Source organism: Sorghum bicolor, chromosome 5, assembly GCF_000003195.3.
Source record: "Sorghum bicolor cultivar BTx623 chromosome 5, Sorghum_bicolor_NCBIv3, whole genome shotgun sequence".
NCBI classification, from domain to species: Eukaryota; Viridiplantae; Streptophyta; class Magnoliopsida; order Poales; family Poaceae; genus Sorghum; species Sorghum bicolor.
In genome coordinates, this window is record NC_012874.2 from 68,147,505 (window position 1) to 68,164,196 (window position 16,692).

Below are 16,692 nucleotides of genomic sequence, written 5' to 3' on the forward strand. Positions count from 1 at the left end.
GTTCATTCATCATCCTACTCTTCCATCTTCAACTTCGAGTTAACAAGTAGCCGATGCATGGTCTACCGCCAAGCCGATGCTCTATTCTTGTAGATCTCGTGGTGATCAGTGGCGTGGAGTTGTTCATTCGGGAGGACCTGGGCCTTACTGACGCGCAGACCGAGGTGCTGACGGGGTCCATGAACCAGTACATGTTCGTGCCCATCCTCGCAGCCAGAGATGAGGGTCGTGCGGCTGGTGTGTGCGGCGGTCAGCATGACATTCATTTTGCTCACCGGCGCCGTCACCAGTGCTTCTTGCTATACACCGGCATGGCGGCAGCTGCGTTTGTGTTTGTGTACACGCGGCTGCCGGATACGAGGGGCCGGAGCCTTGAGAACATGGAGGTGCTCTTCGCCAATTGAGGCAATGGGCGTCCTATCTGGCTGTGCTAGCACGGTAGCAACAAATACTTTCTTTCTACAATTCTTTTAAGCTACACCTTATTACTTCCTATAGTGACTCAGTGTAATGATGTTACTTGTGTTCTTTATTTTGTTCATCTACTTGCCTATGCGCACAGTCATGCACCGCGGAAAACATCGATCTTATATACTAAATCTAAATTTAAATATTATAGTTTGAGCTATTAAGAAGACTATTAAGTTACTTAGTCTTTCTTTATATGCCACAAATTAATTATACTTATGTGTCTACATATATGCTGCCATAAACTACATTAACACTTATATTATCACACTTTTTTTTGTCAATGTTGAGGAATATGCGCAATCTATTCTCTTTTTTTCGAAGCGAGCTCGAGCTTTATTTATTAGAACTTTATATAAGAATCACTCACACATTACTAGTGACTAGTATGCCATAATTTATCTTATGTCATTTGTTCAAATGTTTTTCTATTTCCCTTATGTAGGCTTTACATTTATAGTGGCATCTTGCTTGCAGTGTCATAGCCCTTAGGGTTTGAAGGACACTCATATCTTGCCTATGAAAAACATATCTTCTCTAGAATGTTCCTCATATTTATGTAGTTTCTAGATATTTTTTGTGAAGCTAAAAATATCTAGTTTCAAATATTCCATACTTATTTTACCATGAAGCATGATTCGTGTATTCTTTGTTTGTCTTCAAGATAATTGTAGAATTTTAAATGATAAATATCTTCTCTCTTTAAATCTCCACATTCTTCTAGAAACATCCAAGCATGCAATAAAATTTATTTTCAATGGTCAACATGCTTGGTTATAAAAACAACAATATCAATAACATGGTGTCTTTTAACTGTGTCATTAGATCAATTCGACTAGAGGCTCTACTGAGGCGTCAGACCAAAATTTGAAGGCATATCTAACAGGACTGCTACTCAAGCCCAAAAATAGAGAAAGCCCTTAAATCCTTTCTATTGGTCCTTATTTCGAGATACTTTTCTTAGGGTCCATATGTTTTTATTGTGTTGGTTCCCCACTAGTTCTACACGTGCATCGGCATGGAACACGTTGATGCCTCCCTTCTATTCACTGCATTCTCCCTCACCGCCACTAATTCCAGCTACTGGCCACTAGAGCAACTCCAAGAGAATGCATTCTAAATTGTAAGATTTAATCATTATGCAAAATAGAAAATCCATCCAAAATGTGGTGTTCTATAATAGGCTAGCTAAATTTTTGCTTGTTCATATTTAAAATGTCCACATCATCCCATTTTTCACAAAGATCTGATTGGCATCCTGCCTTCGTTCAGCGCCTGAAGCCTACGTTGCATGGCTAGGTAGGGTTTTGAGAGAGGCCTGCATAGAGACAACTAGCAGCTAGCACGGGTAGCCTGCATCATTTACCCAACCTTTTGGAGTTGCTCTTAGATCCGCCCTTCACTACCTATTGAAATCGGCTCCCACACCTTTTCTCCTCTTTGCTTCTTTTCTCATCACACATCAGCCCTCCTCGCTGGCCATCCTCTCCAAGTCCAGCCATCTTGACCATGAGCTCCCTCACTGCTAACCATCTTAACAACGATAGTAAATTTTAAGTTGGGGCACAAGAAGTGGTCGGTGATCATAGTTTTGGTTCACTATGGATGACTTTTTTTTAAAAAAAATGAACACAACTTTAAGGTAGTCTATATAGACGTTACTTGTACACTATACATTATGGAGGTTCCACATTAAGAACTTGAAAATGATAATCGTTGTACTAACTCTAGAGTCTTTTTGGATCTTGTTCTCACAGTGAGAGTCTGGATTCTATATAGTGAATGTAAAATCATGATTTTAGATAAAAAAGCGAAGACCGTTTGGATTTCATTCTTATAATGATTGTTGTCGTCTTTACGTATTAAAAATCTCAAATAGTAGGTTTGCTCTAAACCATAGGAAAAAATACTGTATGTGGTATTGTTGGTATAGATAGATTCCAGAATTCCATTTTAGAATTTCAGTGTTTAGATCTAATTCTTTTTTTCTCACCTAATTCATATTTCTCTTATCATATCAACCAAAGCCTTACATACTTCAAGGTAAAAAAGACAATAAATGTCATCTCTTTTCAACTGCTGCACTGTTATTAAAGAAAACAGAGCTCTGCTAAGTCCGTGCAATCTTAATCTTTTTTTTATTTCTTAGCCTATAAGAATTCTAAATACAAGATAAAACTTACAAGATTTGAACAACACTTGTCTGAAATTTTGGAAGCCACTGAAATTTCCATTCACTAGTGGAAGCCTTTTTTGCCAGCCGCAATCACATCACAATCATTAGTATCTTATCTTATGTAAAAGTTATCAATTATATATTCAAAAGCATGCATGTTGAAACCTATTGGTTGGATTATGATTTACGAACTTGACAAAACATGAATATGTCGAAATAAGTGTTGGAGTAGTAGATATTCCACAATAACTAATCCTTGTAATCACTTGGCGAAGAGAACGCCTATGTCCTCCAAGCTCCGGCCTTTGGTCTCCGGCAGCCGCACGTAGATGAACACCGCCGCTGCCACCGCCGTGCTGGCATACAGGAAGAAGCACCCGGCCATGGTGATGGTGTTGCCAAGCGAGATGAACGTCATGCTGATGACGCTGCACGTGACCCGGTTCGCCGCGATGCCGAGGCTCATCCCCTGCGCGCGCAGCTGCAGCGGCAGGATCTCCGCGCTGTACGTCGGCGCCAGCGGGCCGAGGCCGATGGAGAACGCGGTGACGAACGCCAGCACCGACGCGACGCACGCCGCCGCCACCGCGGGCGTCGGTGTCGTCGTCGTCTCGCCGTCGCCGGCGCCGAAGCAGAGCGCGATCCCCAAGGACGTGAGCGTGACGGCAATGCCGGCGGCGCTGGCGAGGAGGAGCGGGCGGCGGCCGAGGCGGTCGGACAGGAACGTGGCCACGAAGATGGAGAGCGTCTTGACCAGCCCGACGGCGACGGTGGCGGCGAGGACGGTGCTGGTCGACGAGATGCCCGCCTTCTTGAGCACCAGCGGGGTGTAGAGCACGATGGCGTCGATGCCGGAGGCCTGCTGGAAGGAGTAGAGCACGAGGACGTTGGTGATGATCCGCCGCACCATCGGCGACGGCCGCACGAACAGCTCGCTCCACACGCCCGCGCCGCCCACCTGCGCCGCCACGGCGCGCCTGATCTCATCGAGCCGGTCGAGTGCCTCCGCCGGCGCGTCGGAGGTGCGTTCCAGCACGGCGCGCGCCTCGTCGTCGCGCCCGCGCATGGCGAGCCACCGGGGCGACTCCGGCATCGCGAGCACGCCCGCGGCTAGGAGCAGCGGCGGCGGCACGCCCAGCGCGAACATGACGCGCCAGCCGAGCCCCAGCGGCAGGCCGGCGAGCGCGTAGTTGGAGACGTAGCTGAGGAGGATCCCGGCGGTGATGAAGAAGTCGACGAGGGAGGAGAGGAGCCCGCGCGAGGACGCCGGCGCGATCTCGGCCGCGTAGACCGGCGCGACGACGACGGCGAACCCGACGCCGACGCTGGTGACGAAGCGCGCGGCCATCAGCGAGGCGAAGCTGCCGCCCAGCGACATGGCCAGCGCGCCCGCCATGAGGAACGCGTTGGCGAGCACCACTGTGCCACGCCGGCCGAGTGCGTCCGCCGCCCAGCCGGCGGCTAGGATGGAGGCCAGCATGAACATGTTCATGGACCCCGACAGCACCTCCACCTGCTCGTCGGTGAGCCCCAGGTCGTCGCGCATGAACAGCTCCGCGCCGCTCATCAGCGCCAGATCTGCAGGTGGGGAGGATGCCAGTGTCATGAACGATGATGAAGTCCATGCATGAGGATGGTGGTCATGGAGACGAGAGTAGCAGCAACGACGTACTGTAGCCCATGAGGATGGTGGTCATGGAGGCGAGGGTGGCGCAGACGAAGGCGAACATGTTCCGGCGTGGCGGGGCTGGCTCCACCTCCACGGTGGAGGAGGGGAGCAGCGGCTCGGCGATGGCATCGGCGGCGGCATGGTGCTCCGTGGTGCCCATGGCTTGGGTTTCTTGGCTCGTCGCTGGTGAGGACGACTGAGATAGTGGGCTGGTCACTGAATATATCGGATCCCAGTGTGTGTCACTGTCAGTGTCATCAGCTCGGATGCTTGAGAATTATTTGAGATGCACATTGTTGCATCAGGAAAGTAAAAAGGGGATGAAATCAAAGTGTTTGCACCTTGCAAAAAGAAGCATATGAACATGGGACAATCATACAAAGCCATGGGATTCGGTGGTAGGGTAACGTGATTAGCATAGCACCGGGTTAATTAGTCACCTTTTTGTTTGCCCACGCCACTAGCTTATAAGAGGATTAATGACAGTGATTATCACCTAACACGATCGACAATGAGGGGCCCTATGCGGACATGGATGCCACTAGCTCGACTCAGCTCGCTCTGCTGTGGCGTGCATGCCTGCGTGTTGTCGAAGCTGATGGTGGTGTGAGAGTGACGACGGGAAGAACACGACGCTCTGGGGAAGCTGATCGGAGTTGGGAGGAGACAGTGAAAGATTTAAGCTTTTAGATAGATGATGGATGGAAAAGGCCATACAGCAACGTACGGCCTCCAATGGTTCCCGAGCAGCGTCACCTGTACGTGGCGCAGATGTGATCTGAGCAACTCTTGTGGGACGATATTTGGTCATGTCACCTGCCGGGGATTTTTTTCTTTTATTAATCCCTTTTTAACTTTTTTTTTTACTTTAAAAATAGCCTCACTTATTTTGTATTTTTACTTTTAACCCTTTTGGTAGCGGCTACGTGCCTGGCGTGACAAAATGGCGCTGTCATGTCACATGTGTTGTTGCGGCATGATCTGCCATGTAGGACGATAATTTTTACATGAAAAACCTTGTCACACCATTTCAATTGGCATGGCAGCATTGTTTTGTCGCGTCAACAGAAATGATATGGCAATACTCAATCTTAGAAAAATTCATATCTTTTTCAAACGACGTCGGATGAAAATAATTCTTATATAGAATATAGAAGTTATATATCTCGATGAGATTAATAACTTTCTAGTTTTGAGTTTTTTGTTTGAGGCATTTAAATGCTTGCAAAAATAATATGAAATTTTACAAGCATAATAGTCGCATAATAGTGCTCATCACATTAGAAAAAAATCTTTCTTGTATGGTGTCAAATGAAGATACTTTTTTTTATTAAAGTTGTAGTTCCAAATGAGATCTATAACTTTATAGTTTCATTATTTTGCAGATCTTGTTAAGATGCTCGAGAAAATAATGTAAAGTTTTAGCAACATATCAATCGTGTATTGGGGCTTATCGCCTCACGAAAATTATATCTTTCTTATACAGTGTCAGATGGAGATAGTTTTTATATTAAAGTTGTAGCCATAGATCGAGATCAATAACTTTAGTTTTGAGGTCTTTTCATTTAAGAGTTAAGGAACATATTACTGGCGGCTTTGTCTTTTCAAAAAAAAATGACATATTTCTTATTTGATGTCAGATAAAATTAAATTTAAATAAAAGATGTAGATCTTATCTAGAGCTACACATTTCATATAAAAAGTATATTTATTCAACACTATATAAAATGATGTGATTTTTTCTAATAAGACAAGTTCTGATATGGGATTAATATGTCCCTTAAAATTTGTATTACTTTCTTGAGCACAGTAACGGTCTCAAATGAAAAACCTCAAAACTAGAAGTTGTAGATCTCATTGATAGCTATAATTTTGATATAGAAAACATTTTCATTTGACACCATACAAGAAAGATATGATTTTTTGTGATGAGGGGAGATCACTGCAAAATGAAGAAAATGGGGGCAAACCTAGAAAAGCTGATGACGAGAGTCAAATATAGGGGTATGCTAAGTCCCCGGGTAGGAAGCCCCCTGCAAAATGAAGAAAATGGGGCAAACCTAGGAAAGCTGAGACGAAGAGACTCAAATATAGGGGTAAATATAGGGGTATGTTAAGTCTTTGGGTAGGAAGCCCCCTCCCCCTGCTGATCTCAAATATCACTCAGGCTCACGAGCTATACCAATTGGGTATGCTGAAGTAGACCTGCCGCAAGGAGTTAGGGAGAGCCGTAATCCTGTGCGGCATGTGGTCGCTGTGGATGGCGAGAATTAGAAGACGACATGGGGAGGAGGCATTACCGGTGCATAAGGCAGTGCAGTGTGGGCAAAGGATTGTACTGCCTTGGATGTGTGGCAACTGCTACACCCGGCGAAGGCAGTGGTCAGTTCACTGCACAGGTTGTAGTCCTGGCAACGTCCGGCTCCTGGATGGATCAATGGTAATGTGGATGCCGAGTTCTATGCCAGGGATCGGTCAGTGTCGTCGGATGTCGTGCTCCGTGATCATGAAGGAAAGGCATGTGGAGGCAGGGCGAAGTGAAGTGATACGAGTATTGTCTGAATCCACTTGTAGCTGAAGCATTAGCCTGCTGTGATGGCCTGCAGCTCGCGTGGGAACATAGTGTGCGGTGACTGCAACTTGATATACATTGCCCAATCCTCGTTAATAATCTGGTTAAAATCGGAGATTGATCCTTTTTTTTAGAAAGGCGGCAAGAGCTTTGCCGTATTTTTATTAGACGAGGAAAAAGAAAAACAGAAAATATTTACAACAACTTACATAGCAACTCGACTTTAAACTACTATGGCACACATGCCAAAAACCAAAAGACTAACAAAAAGAAAAAAAGTAACGAGTTCCAAACCACTGTATTGCACTGTATTGCACTAGTATAAACACCTACTCAACCATAGTGCTAGGTCTTGTTGCCATTTGGTATTGTTGAATTTCATCCTTGCACAGCTGGGCTACTTGGATCGGTTGCAGATGTTTTTGTTGGAAAGTTCTTCTATTGCGTTCCTTCCAGACGTTCCACCAAAAATAGATCATGACACCATCTATCTTTCTACGTTCACTTCTATCAAACTTTGCTCGACATTTGCGCCAGTAACCATGTAAGGATCCATTCATTTCAACCGAGTTTAGCGCGTATAGATTGAGCCATTGTTTTAAATAAGACCAGACTTGCTTTGCGTAGGTGCAGTCTTTGCAAAGGTGAGTTGGCGTTTCTGGGTCCATTCCACATATTTTGCAAATGGGATCATTTGCCCAATTACGTTTTATCAAGTTGTTGGCAGTTAGAATTTTCTTGTGCAGAAGTGTCCACGCAAAGAATCGGCATTTAGGTTCAGCTTGTGCTTTCCAAATTGGTGTCAATTTTAGCTTGCTGAAAGATCCTTCAAATTGGATGTTGTATGCGCTTTTGGTTGTGTATTCCCCGTCTGCTGTCCATCTCCAACGAATTGTGTCCTCACTATTTTCCTCAAGTGTAGTTTCTTGTACTTGTTCCCATAGTGTGGCGTACTCATGCATCTCTTGAACCGTTTGCAGTGGTAGAATATATGCCACCCACCGGTTATCTTGAAGTGCCTTCCACACCGTAATATTTTTTCTCTTAGCTTTTCGGAAAAGGTTCGGCGCAATGATCTTTGGCGATGTTCCCTCAATCCAAGACGACGTCCAAAAGTTCGCAGTTTTACCATCTCCTATTGTTACCACTGTAGAGGCCGCAAAGAGATCGCGATCACGCCAATCGCATGGCAAATCTAGGCAATTCCAAGCACGCTCCTTGTGTTTCCACTTGAACCAAAGCCATCGTAGTCTTAGCACACGGGAAAAACGTTCTAGGTCCAGCACCCCAAGCCCTCCTTTTTCTTTCGGTCGACACGTCGTTGGCCAATTTACTAGGGAGTGACCGCCATACACTTTGTCCGGGGTGTCATCCCTCCATAGAAAACTCCTCCTAATGCGATCGATCTTCTGTACTAACCATTTCATTTCTGGGAAGGCGGTCATGTGATAAATTGGTTGTGCTGAGAGAACCGTCTTGACTAGAGTTTCCCTTCCGGAAGTAGATAGTAGCTTCCCTTTCCATCCCGGCAGTCTTGCACCAATCTTATCTATCAACGGTTGTACCTCGATTTTGCGAAGCTTTCGAATATGGAGTGGGAGACCAAGATATTTTCCAGGAAATTTACAAATTTTCCCGGGGAAATTTTGGAGAAGTTGTGTAATGGAATTACTATCCACCTGAATGGGGAAAACTTCTGTTTTGGAGATGTTGATTTTGAGTCCTGAGCAATCTCTGAAAAAATTCAGTATTGTGTATAGATGATCCAGTTCCAAAGTTGATGGGTCTGCAAAGATGGCCGCGTCATCGGCGTAGAGGGAGCATCGAAGGTTTGCCGCCTTCGGTAGGATTGGCCTAAGAATGCCTCTTTGAGCTGCAATCTCGATGATGCGCTGTAGCGGGTCAATTGCCAAAATGAATAGCAGTGGGGATAGGGGGTCTCCCTGCCTCAATCCGCGGGCGTGTGTAATCCCTTGGGTCGGTTGGCCATTCACAAGCACCTTTGATTTTGCTGTTCCTAGTAAAGATGATATCCAATCTCTCCACTTTGTACTAAATCCCAAAGCCTCCATGACCTCTAGTAGAAAGCTCCATCCAATGGAATCAAAGGCTTTTGAGATATCAAGCTTGATGAATAAGGCTGATCTCTTCTTTTTATGGAGGAGTTGTATAACTCTTTGGGCATATATAAAATTGTCATGTATGCATCTTTTCTTGATGAAGGCATTTTGAGCATTGGACACTAAAGAATTCATGTGGGGTGCAAGACGGTTAGCTAATATTTTTGTAACAATTTTGACCACGCTGTTTATAAGGCTAATCGGCCTGTAGTCCGTTATTTGTGATGCTGTTTTGATCTTCGGCAAGAGAACGATGTTTGCCTCATTTATAAACTGTAATCTTGCTGTGCGATGACTGAAAAAACTCATAATTGCTTGGATGATATCTTGTTTTACAATACTCCAACACTTCTTGTAGAATAGACCTATAAATCCGTCCGGTCCCGGTGCCTTTTCTGCTGCCATTTCCTTTATTACTGTTGCTATTTCATCTTCTGTGAATGGTGCGTCAAGGTCCTCCAAATTATGGTGTGCATACCCTAACTGTTGCCAATTAATGGCCTTTGTTCTTGTGGTTGGGGTCCCTAGAATTTCAGAGAAATGACTGTGTACTAGCTTTGATTTTTCGGTTTGAGAGGTCACCATTCCGGACTGGGTGTTTAAAGAGCTAATGAAAGTCTTTTTCCTTCTCGCGTTTGCGTGCAGTTGGAAAAAACGTGTGTTTGTGTCACCTTTCCGAATCCAAGTTAATCTTGAATGTTGTCGAGCCCTAGCTTTTTGCATTGCTGCAATTCCAAGTGCTTTGATCTTCAAATATTTCTTGAACTCCATTTCTTCCGGTGTGAGAAGTCGGACCTCTTGTGCCCTTTCTAAATTGGATAAGACTATATTGATGATCGCCCAACTGATTTTCCAGCCACTAAAATGTTTTCGCCTCCAGTTTTTTAGAGCTTTTGCTGTACGCAATAGCTTGACATGAACCCGTAGAATCGCATCTTGGGTGTTAACTGGTTTGCTCCAAGCTTCTTGTACTGTATCATGGAAACCTGGACAGCTTGTCCAGAAAGCTTCAAACCTGAATCCTCTATAGAAGTCAAAAGTAACATCTCCATGGAGGAGAAGTGGACAGTGATCAGAGCCCATGGAGGCCAAGGCCTGAAGGTCTGTTCGCGGAAACACGTCCAGCCAGTCATTTGTGGCGAACAGGTGGTCGATTTTAGTCATCGTTGGTGTTTGATGGTCGTTGCACCAGGTGAATTTCCTTCCCCTGAGATCAAGTGGTGCCATTAATAGGTTGTCAATGGTATTCTTAAATCTGTTCAACATGAGGATGTTGAGGCGTCCATTATTTTTATCTTGAGCACGATAAATTAAGTTGAAGTCACCTAGTAGTAGCCATTCCGGGAGCATTTGTTGTTTTAGGTCTGTGATCTCTTGCATGAAAAGAATTTTTTCATTGTCCGTCTGTGGTCCATAGACCCCTGTGATTGACCACTGTACATTTTCAGCCAGCATAGTGACTGTTGCCGAAATTGTATTTGTCGTTGCATAGGTGTTTTGTATTGTAAAGAAGCGATCTGAGGCTGCAATTAGGATTCCTCCTGAGGCACCTATCGAGGGTAGGAATGCTACATTTTGTGCCATGTCTGCTCCAACGGTCTCATTTAGCAGGGAAGGCGTCCAAGTTCCAATTTTTGTCTCTTGCAGACAAACAATGGTTGCCCCCGACAAAATTATCTGGTTTCTCACACTAGCCCTCTTAGCTCCGTCATTTAGCCCGCGAACATTCCAACAAAGGATATTGCAATCCTTTACTGACATTTATAACATAGTATGACTACTGAATGGCCGAGCACAGTTAACTGACGCTGACCAACCAGCCTGAGAATACTCCTGATCAGACATGCTGGGAGGTAGCCGAATCAGGGAGGCATGGATGAGCTTAGCCAAAGCTTCGAAGGTTGCAAGTTTCTTTTCGTCAATAGAAATTGTAATCTGGTAGCTCATGAGTGTGCTCGCTTGGTATCTAGTAATTCTCGTTTAGAGGAGTGGCTTATAACCCCACCTAGATTTCAGGAAATCATAATCAATGATTGTAATCCTGGTCATGGTTAATATATGATTATATGAAGCACCGGCTTCCCTAAAAAAAGACCTTCGTAATGAAACTCTCTACTCCTGCGGCAACATGCTGGATCTTATTTGGATGACTACTACTCGATTCAACATGTTGAGAAAATAAAACCAAATATATTTATTAGATCCAGGAGTTCAACAACTTTATTTATGGCAACAAAATTACAAGCAAGCTACCGCATTACACAGGTAGTAGTAATACATGTAGGGGCGGCAAGGATCGTCGTATTATTGCTGGATCAGACAGAGCAGCACCAATCTTAAGGCAGGCATGGCTTCACACAGTAGCATTTAGCGGGGAACCCGTCACATGCACCGCCAAGATTGTCGTGGCTCTCGCTCAAGCACTGAGTCCTACAATCAGTGTCAAAACCGCACACCCCGGTAAATCCGCTGCTCAGGTGCCTGCAAAGAGCACCACCTGCCCCAACAGATGACATCTCTGCAGGCATGAAAAAAACCAGCCAAGAAGGTCGTCGTTGATTAGCCGGATAAAAGAAAATATGCTCAAATCACTTGGCTTGCCATATTGTTACACACATGTCCAAAGTTACTGTACATTTTGGATTTTTAATAAAGAAATATAATAACAGAAACTATATATCTTGAAAAACTATAAAGCGACCAACAATTTAGGATAGATAGGGTACTACATACCGGTGACCACGATGATGAGTACAAGGACGATGGCAGCGGTTGCAAAGAGAGTCCTCCGTGAAGGTGCCATTACTATTGCTAGCGAGCAGACGGCAGATGAGTGTTGAGGAAGAAGTTTGGCAGGTAATATATAGAAATCACATGACGAGGAGACAGACAAATTTGCATTGGTTGTGAATGTTTTTTTATCTAAATCTATATCTAAATCTAAATCTATACTTATATCTAAATCTAAATCTAAATCTATTTCAAAATCTAAATCTAAATCTAAATCTATATCTGTACCTATATCTATATCTAAATATAAATATAAATCTATATCTAAATCTAAATCTATATCTATATTTATATCTAAATCTAAATCTAAATCTAAATCTAAATCTATATCTATATTTAAATCTAAATCTATTTCAAAATCTAAATCAAAATCTAAATCTAAATCTAAATCTAAATCTATTTCAGAATCTAAGTCTATATCTAAATCTAAATCTATATCTAAATCTATATTTATATCTAAATCTAAATTTATATCTAAATCTATATCAACAAATATCAATATCTATATCTATATCTATATCTATATCTATATCTATATCTATATCTATATCTATATCTATATCTATATCTATATCAGAATCTAAATCTAAATCTATATCTATATCTATATCTAAATCTATATTTATATCTAAATCTAAATCTATATCTAAATCTATATCAACAAATATCAATATCAATATCAATATCAATATCAATATCTATATCTATATCTAAATCTATATCTATATCTATATCTAAATCTATATTTATATCTAAATCTAAATCTATATCTAAATCTATATCAACAAATATCAATATCAATATCAATATCAATATCAATATCAATATCAATATCAATATCAATATCAATATCTATATCTATATCTATATCTATATCTATATCTATATCTATATCTATATCTATATCTATATCTAATAATAAAGAGACCAAATTTCTAGCCACTTTTTTGTTTATGGTCCCTAACTAACTACTCGGATAACAGCGAGTTTCTCACATGCAGACTTATATGACCCGTTCTCCTACGAGTTAGAATAGATCACATTTAGGCCTTGTTTAGTTCCAAAAAATTTTGCAAAACTTTTTAGATTCCCTCTTTAGACGTATGCATGGAGTATTAAATATAGGTGAAAATAAAAACTTATTGTACAGTTTGGTTAAAATTGACGAGACGAATCTTTTGAGCCTAGTTAGTCCATGATTGGACAATACTTGTCAAATACAAACGAAAGTGCTACAGTGTCGATTTCCCAAAATTTTTTGGAACCACGTATTCGGTCATCGTGTGCAAGGACCCATGACATGTTCGTGTCTTTTTTGTCTACGTGTATTAGGGCACTCACAAAGCAGACTCTATTATAGAGTCTAAAATTATTTATTACCTCGAACAATGTGGACTTAGAGTCTAAATAAGACTTGGAGTCTTATTTTTCCTATCACTTTCTTCAATAAATATTCTGTCACATCAGCAAAATACCATAAATAATATGTAATTAATTGTCTTGGACTCTGTGATAGAGTCTTGCATTGTGAGTGCCCTTACAACCCAAAACGTAAAAATAAAATGGAAATACTATGGACCGAGCGTCCATCAAACACCTCGCCCACTCATGTGCAGTGTGTTAACTTACTCTACTTCCATCCGCATCGCTCTCCTTTCTTCTTCTATGCCATCTCCCCCGCTTCTTCTCCGCTATCGTCTGTGCTGGTCCCCCACTTTCTTCTCTGCCGCTTTCCTGCGTGTTGTCCACGTCGTCGTCGGGATAGGGGCACCGTTCCCTCGCACCCATGAGGTCGCAGCGTGCCCTCGCCCGCTTGTGCTCCCTTCCTCCCTCCATCCTTTGCCCACCGCGACCTCCATGCCTGCGCCCACTATTCCTGTGACCGTAGTCCCACATTCCACCGGAGATGAGGACGATGGTGGCGTCTCCAACCATATAGGACGCAGAGGGATATCGATGTGAGACATGTTGCTGCTCCAGATTTGGATCTAAGGCTTCCTCCTCCTCCTCCTTCTCCTCCCCTTTTCTCCTCTAGATCTAAGGGGATGTGGCGGTGGTCAGGGTTCTGACGAGCTCTCAGGGGTCAATCTCACCAAGTTGCATTAGTTTTTTTATGTTGCACTAGATTTTTGGTTGATGTTGCAGTAGAAATTGTTGCAGTATGTTTCAAATGCTTTTCAATCTTATGTCGCAGCAGTTTGTTTGATGTTGTTACAACAATTTGTTCGATGTTGTTGTAATAATATATTTATGGTGTTTCAATTGCTCCGTCCTAATGTTTCAGTTGTTGTTCTTTGTTGTTGCAATAATATGTTCAAGGTGTTTAAACTTCAACATCCTAATTTTTCAGCTGTCATCCCTTTCTTCTCTGTGGGAAGCTGGGGACAGGGGGAGTTGGGGGGGGGGGTGAGCCAGCGGCAGGCGTTGGTGTTGGGGCCGGCGAGGTTTTGGGGCGAGGCGGGTTCCATGCGCTAGGGTTCCATGAATGGGGAGCAGAGGAATTGAAGGGTTGTTCTGATATGTACTCTTTCTTCTCCGTGCAGGGAGCAGGCGGAGTCACGATTCGGTGTGGAAGGCAAGGGTGGCTCCTATCACCTTTCTTCTCCGTATGGGGCGGTCAGGAGCGCAACATTAGACACAGTACGAAGGTGCGGTGTCTGGACGCTAGCGCTCGGATCGGACGTCCGAGCGCTAGCAGTTCCAAAAAAACTAGGCGTATAGGAAAGAAAAGAAATAATAGAGACAATATGTATACCAGTCCAGAACATCACTTTTTTGGACGGAAACTAATCAAATCTTGACTTATATATGGAGTTATACACCTTTTCCGGTTAAATAAAATAAGCAACATCCATGCATCGATGAAATAAGAAACGTGATGGAGTCGGATATGTGGATGAGGTTCGATCAACTCGTCAAGATCTTCTGCTGCCTAGGGCGAACCACCGTCATTTGATGTGCCTGTGCTTGCACGGAAACCGAAACACGCATCAATACATTGAGCTGCACATATGTGCGAAGACCGGTGCCAATGATAAAACAAGAAATGAGGGAAGGTATAGTGAGTATGGTTGCCCAGCTGGAGCCAAAAGCGTCATCACCGTCTCAACTGATGTGGCACAACCTTGGGAGTTCGTCCTCGAGATCGGGGCCATTGGATGTTTAGCTTTCGGCTCTGAGCGCTGCAACTTCATATCTATATTAAGGAGTTGATATCCCTAGACAGGAGTTGCTAGCTGTTAGAAACTTTTGAGTTATCTGCCACTAGGCTTGTTTTTTGTAAGACGGGCGTGTCTTTACGCAGGAACTAAAATCTAAAATGGTGTGTTTGCTTTTTGAAATACAAAAGCAGGAAACCTCCTTTTTTTTTAAAAAAAGTGCGAAGACTGTGTAATTACCTTTGGATGCTGCCGTGTGCGGCGTCGATGTCAGTCTGTACGTCGTTGTCGCCTCTGCGTGACGGGTTCCTGCTCCTAGGTCAGAGCACGGTGAATGCTCTCTATCGCTCTCTGCAGGTGCAATCTGCAAACTAGAAGCTGCAGATTCCTCCCTGCCACAAATCGGGTGCGGTGTCCGGTGAGTTGTCATGGGTATAATGATTCCTGTCTGACGGCGGCCGCAACGGTGAGTTGGCGGGGGTATGGATGCTCGCCATGGAGATGCAACGGTGACTAGGATCTTCCAACTAGTACAAAAATGAAATTTAGAGGTGCCTCTCTTTTCTAACAAAAACGGTTATCTTAGCAGGCCACCGCTAACTTTCGCGAGAGGCACTGTAGTTATTCAATGACCGCTAAAAATCAATTTTTAGGGGTAGTTTCATTAAGAAATCTCTGCCTCTAAAAATGAATTTATTTTTAGGAACAGTTTCGTTAAGAGAATCGCCTCTGGAAATATATTTTTAGAAGCGGTTGACATAAGACAACTGCCTCTGAAACTGAGTGATTTTCACCAACGTTTTATTAAGTCAAGCACACATAAAATCAATTTTTAGAGGCGGTTGTCTAAGTCAACCATCCTTAAAAATGGTTGTAGCACAAATACATTCATAACTTTTCTAAATGAAGTCGAATAAAAATAAAATTATCTCAAAATTGTGGAGCTCAACGAGATCTGATGGTAGTTGATAAAATTTTTGTATGAGATCATTTAGGTTTCCAAATATATAAATTAAGTCTTAAATTTTCAATTTTAAAATTTTGAATTTTGAATTTTATAAATGACCTTGGATGGAGAAAATATTTTATATCAAAGTCATATTGTTGGATGAGATTTAAAACTTTGTAGTTGAAAGTTTTCTTATTTAAGGTTATTTATGAGCTAAAATATTGATTACAAGATTTGTATTTATTAGTACAAATAGAAAGTATCGTAAATCGTAAAAGTAGACACAAGTGATTGTATGGTGCGATGGTAGCGGATAGATCCCGCGAGGGTAGGGAATGGGTTCAAATTCCAAATAAGTGAAAAATAAATCATGTGAATACCTCTTTTGTATTAGGTATAGATATAGATATTATAATTATATATTATATTGTTTATTTATTTTTTTTGACTGAATTGAAGGGGCCGAGGCCCCTACAGGGAATATTAATAAAATTAAGAAAGGTAGGTAATAGATAGATTTTAAAAATAGCCTCACTTATTTTGTATTTTTATATTATTATAGGAAACCATGGAGACACGCCCGCTCACGGACAATCGATTTATGCTGGAGTTTGGTTCAGAACAGCTGTTCAAGTTTGTGACTAATGGAGGTCCACGGAGGCACAAGGGTTCATCGTCATGCCGTATGACGGCCTCGGGGGTCCATCAGAGAGATTGCCGTGGACAGGATTGGATTATCGGTGTAATTTCATGATGTGCCTGATTTTTTGATGAATAAAGATTTCACACT

The 16,692-nt window shown here is 42.7% G+C and overlaps 1 protein-coding gene and 1 long non-coding RNA gene across 2 annotated transcripts; both read right to left on the reverse strand.

The window, feature by feature from the left end:
* Nucleotides 2,584–4,723, reverse strand: LOC8068334 (polyol transporter 5). Its single transcript, XM_002451127.2, has 2 exons — nt 4,317–4,723; nt 2,584–4,222 (listed from the first exon to the last, which is right to left on the reverse strand). The coding sequence occupies exons 1-2, from the start codon at nt 4,471–4,473 to the stop codon at nt 2,907–2,909; spliced, it is 1,473 nt and encodes a 490-aa protein (XP_002451172.1). The 5' UTR covers nt 4,474–4,723; the 3' UTR covers nt 2,584–2,906.
* On the reverse strand, nt 11,197–11,845 carry LOC110435348. The gene is made up of 2 exons (XR_002452998.1): nt 11,739–11,845; nt 11,197–11,523 (listed from the first exon to the last, which is right to left on the reverse strand). It is a non-coding gene; the product is annotated as an uncharacterized LOC110435348 (long non-coding RNA).